A 3,432-nucleotide genomic window follows, 5' to 3' on the forward strand; every position below is an offset into this window, starting at 1 on the left:
TAAATGATTTTTAAAACTGAATTTGAGTTAGCCTAATTTGAAATCCAATGTATTGGTTTGAAAATAATCGTCACTAAATTGAAATTGAATTGTATATTTTGAAAATGAATTCATTTCCTTTCAAACTGTATTTCATCTTTTTAAAAATTTTCTTTCCAGTAATTTCAATTTCACTTCTCACCATTCAGTTTCAGTTCTAAAATTCAATTTCAGTTCTTAAATTCATTATTTGGGGATTTACATCTGGGTCCTTCGAGAAAGCCACAGAGTAATCCAGCGCAGATTACTAGAACTACATTTTACCAGTGGACCCAATGTGTTATTGAGGGGAATCTACAGCATCTTCAGCTGGAGGTGGATTAAGACTTCAGAAGAATGTCCAGTGACCAGCAGATAAACTCTCGGGTTGGTAATAAATGTATTACATGTATCAGAACAAGCGTCATGTTAGCAAATGATAGCCGTACAGTAACTTTTATGCTTATTGGGCTGCTTCAGGAGTGCATGTAATAGACACGCTGTGTGAAAATGATCATTGCAAATAAAATGTCCAGTCTCTTAAGTATTTGTATTTGTACCTCTGTTTGATGTGCTCATATGTCCATAAACAATCAGGTATTCACACTGATAAGTGCAAGCAGCTTCACCACAAGTGTATGTTCATGATTTTAACAATAAGAAAAATATTGTGTACTGGAATAAACCCATTAGCTGTGCATTTTTTGTTTAAACAATGATACCACTCTGGATTTTATACTAATACATACTTGTTCACATGTTACTGTATCGTAGTAAAGTGAATGTGAGAAACATTAAATTATTATTAAGTTGTATTAAAGGCAGCTTTCTTCTCTGATTTCACTCCAGTGAACTGAAACTGCAGTGTTACTAGACCAGCATTTTTGCTTCTTCTTTTAAATGCCAAGTGTTGCATCAGCAGCACGAATAAGCCAAACAGAAACAGAATGTTGTTAACAATCTGGACGACATCATGGATTTTAGAGCTCTCTGCGTCAAACTCAGTGAGTCCTTTCTCCACTTCCACATTAAAACTAAACTGTAATAAATCTAAAGTTAATAATGGTTTTAGAAAATTATGTGGTTTGAAAAGTTTCATCTAGAGGAAAATGCCAAATAACAAGTAGCTTTGTCAGCAGTTTTACATTTAAGTATTATGTATGGCGGTTATTCTTTTTTGTTATTTTTCTTTATTAATGTGTTGCCTGTTTTTGTCTTTTCAGTGATGAGTGTGATCATCCTGCTTTGTGCATATGATCAGAAAAGTGGTAAGTACCAGAAAAGTAAACTGACATGAACATTTATCAGTTTGTGTTTGGAACTTAAATTTGTGATTTGTGATATTCAAAAATAAAACTAAAGTAAATCTCTCCTTTTCTTCATCTAGATGCATTTTCTCTTCATATCCTTCCAAACAGATTACAGTTCTTTGAATATGAGGCAGTGACCTTTTACTGTGAGGGAGTTGTTTATTGTGAATTTGTGCATAAAGTCAAAGGGAAAATAAAAACATGTCCCAAAGGATCATCCTGCACCATCACAAATGTTTATCTAGATGACAGTGGGGAGTACTGGTATGAGAATGAAGAAGGGATCAGAAGCAACAGTATCAACATCTCTATCACTGGTATGTTTGCAGTGAGACAATATTTTGTGATTCATTTTAATCAAATTTTATTAAAAAAAAAAAAAAAAACTCCTGTTATTCAGCTGGTTCTGTGATCCTGGAGAGTCCTGCTGTTCCTGTGATGGAGGGAGAAGATGTGACCCTGAGCTGCAGAAATAAGTTAACTCCCTCAGACTTCATGGCTGATTTCTATAAATATGGAGTCCACATCAGGAACAACTCAACAGGAAGCATGACCATCCACAAAGTTTCAAAATATGATGAAGGACTTTATAAATGCAGCATTGTAGGAGCTGGAGAATCCCCAGAGAGCTGGCTGAGTGTCACAGGTGAGACAGTGAAGAGGTCTTGTTTTTCTCCTTTTTAATGCCGGTAGTAGTACAACTGTATCACTTATCATTATACTAGAATTTATGGTGAATTTGTCTGACAGAAGAGAAAACAAAGAAGTGGGTTTGTGACTGACACATGAATCAGCTGATGATCGCTAACTGCTCACTTCAGTCTCCTGCTTTGTGTGATTAAACAGACTCTTTTATTATAAAATAATTCAGTAATTTTTTTTATCATTTACACAATTTTCTCTTCAGATCAGACATCATAAACCACTGTGAAAAAAAAATTATGTCCTGGATAATAAACAACAAACAACAAACAACAAACGGGATAAGAACTTTTGGACTACATATGGAGGAAAAATATGCAGATATAATTTACATATAATTTTTCTACCATATTTCTTTAATTGTTCATTTGCTGGGCTTTTTAACAGTTTGGTAGTCTATGGAGGTAAATTCACAACTTAAATGGACAATAGAGGAACTGCATTTCTGCCAGTTTTTCAGCCCTTGAATTTGCCAATGTAAATATTAAGTAAATAACTAAGGTGAACACTGAAATAATTAATGAATTGTTTTTATCTCCTCAATCAATCACACAGAGACCAAGACAGACCCCTCGTCACAGCCTGGCTGTCATATTTACCTCGTCTTACGGACTGTGTTCACCATCATAATGGTGGCTGTGCTGTTGCTGCTTGTGGGACTTCTTCACTCTGGGAAAATCAGAGCCACAACACCTAATTTAAACTCAATCTCATGAAATTGCAACTGCTATGCTAAGCTGTCCTCCATTCTTCATTGATTGATATATTAAACAATCCAAATATGCCATGTATTGTTTTGTAATTGAAATAGATGTGTCCATTTGCATTATTTGCATGTCTATTAATTGTTATAAACATGCGCGTATTCAGTTAGATAAACCTGACAAACCCACATAGTGTTGGATTGAAATGCTAACAAAAGCAATTGTCTGTTATTTAAAATTTTAACTTAAATAAACTTGATCTATGTGCTTTGACTTTTTGTAAGTGTATGAATGCTGTTACAAGCTGTTACCTTTTAATCCAGTTATATAGAAATATTTTCTTTTACTTGTTCTCTGTTAAACTCTATTAAATTATATATTTCTCACTCCCTCCCGTCTTGCGCAACCCACACATACACAATCACACACACACACACCAAAGTCTTAAGTTTAATTCAATTTGGTTTTCTTTATATTGCGCCAAATCACAGTAACAGTTGCCTCAAGGTGATTTATTTGAGGCCTGTCTTCAGATTCATTATTATGTTCTAAATTTTCTTATGCAGTATACTGGTTAACTTAAGCATATTTATGATTAATATACCTGGTTATATTCTGATCAGTATTAAGCAATTGAGTATACTTAATCAGTACTACAACCACATATACATTATGATTCTATCAACAGTCACAACATT

At 33.9% G+C, this 3,432-nt stretch overlaps 1 protein-coding gene across 1 annotated transcript; it reads left to right on the top strand.

The window, feature by feature from the left end:
- Positions 1-988: 988 nt before the first annotated feature.
- Positions 989-2,746, top strand: LOC308408887 (high affinity immunoglobulin gamma Fc receptor I-like; the record flags this gene model as incomplete). Its single annotated transcript, XM_080901330.1, has 5 exons — positions 989-1,022; positions 1,242-1,286; positions 1,406-1,645; positions 1,729-1,974; positions 2,586-2,746. Exons 1-5 carry the CDS (start codon positions 992-994, stop codon positions 2,744-2,746), a joined length of 723 nt encoding a protein of 240 aa, XP_080757456.1. The 5' UTR covers positions 989-991.
- Between the last annotated feature and the right edge of the window lie 686 nt (positions 2,747-3,432).

Source organism: Rhamphochromis sp. 'chilingali' (assembly GCF_963969265.1).
Source record: "Rhamphochromis sp. 'chilingali' genome assembly, chromosome: 1".
In the NCBI taxonomy this organism is placed as follows: Eukaryota; Metazoa; Chordata; class Actinopteri; order Cichliformes; family Cichlidae; genus Rhamphochromis; species Rhamphochromis sp. 'chilingali'.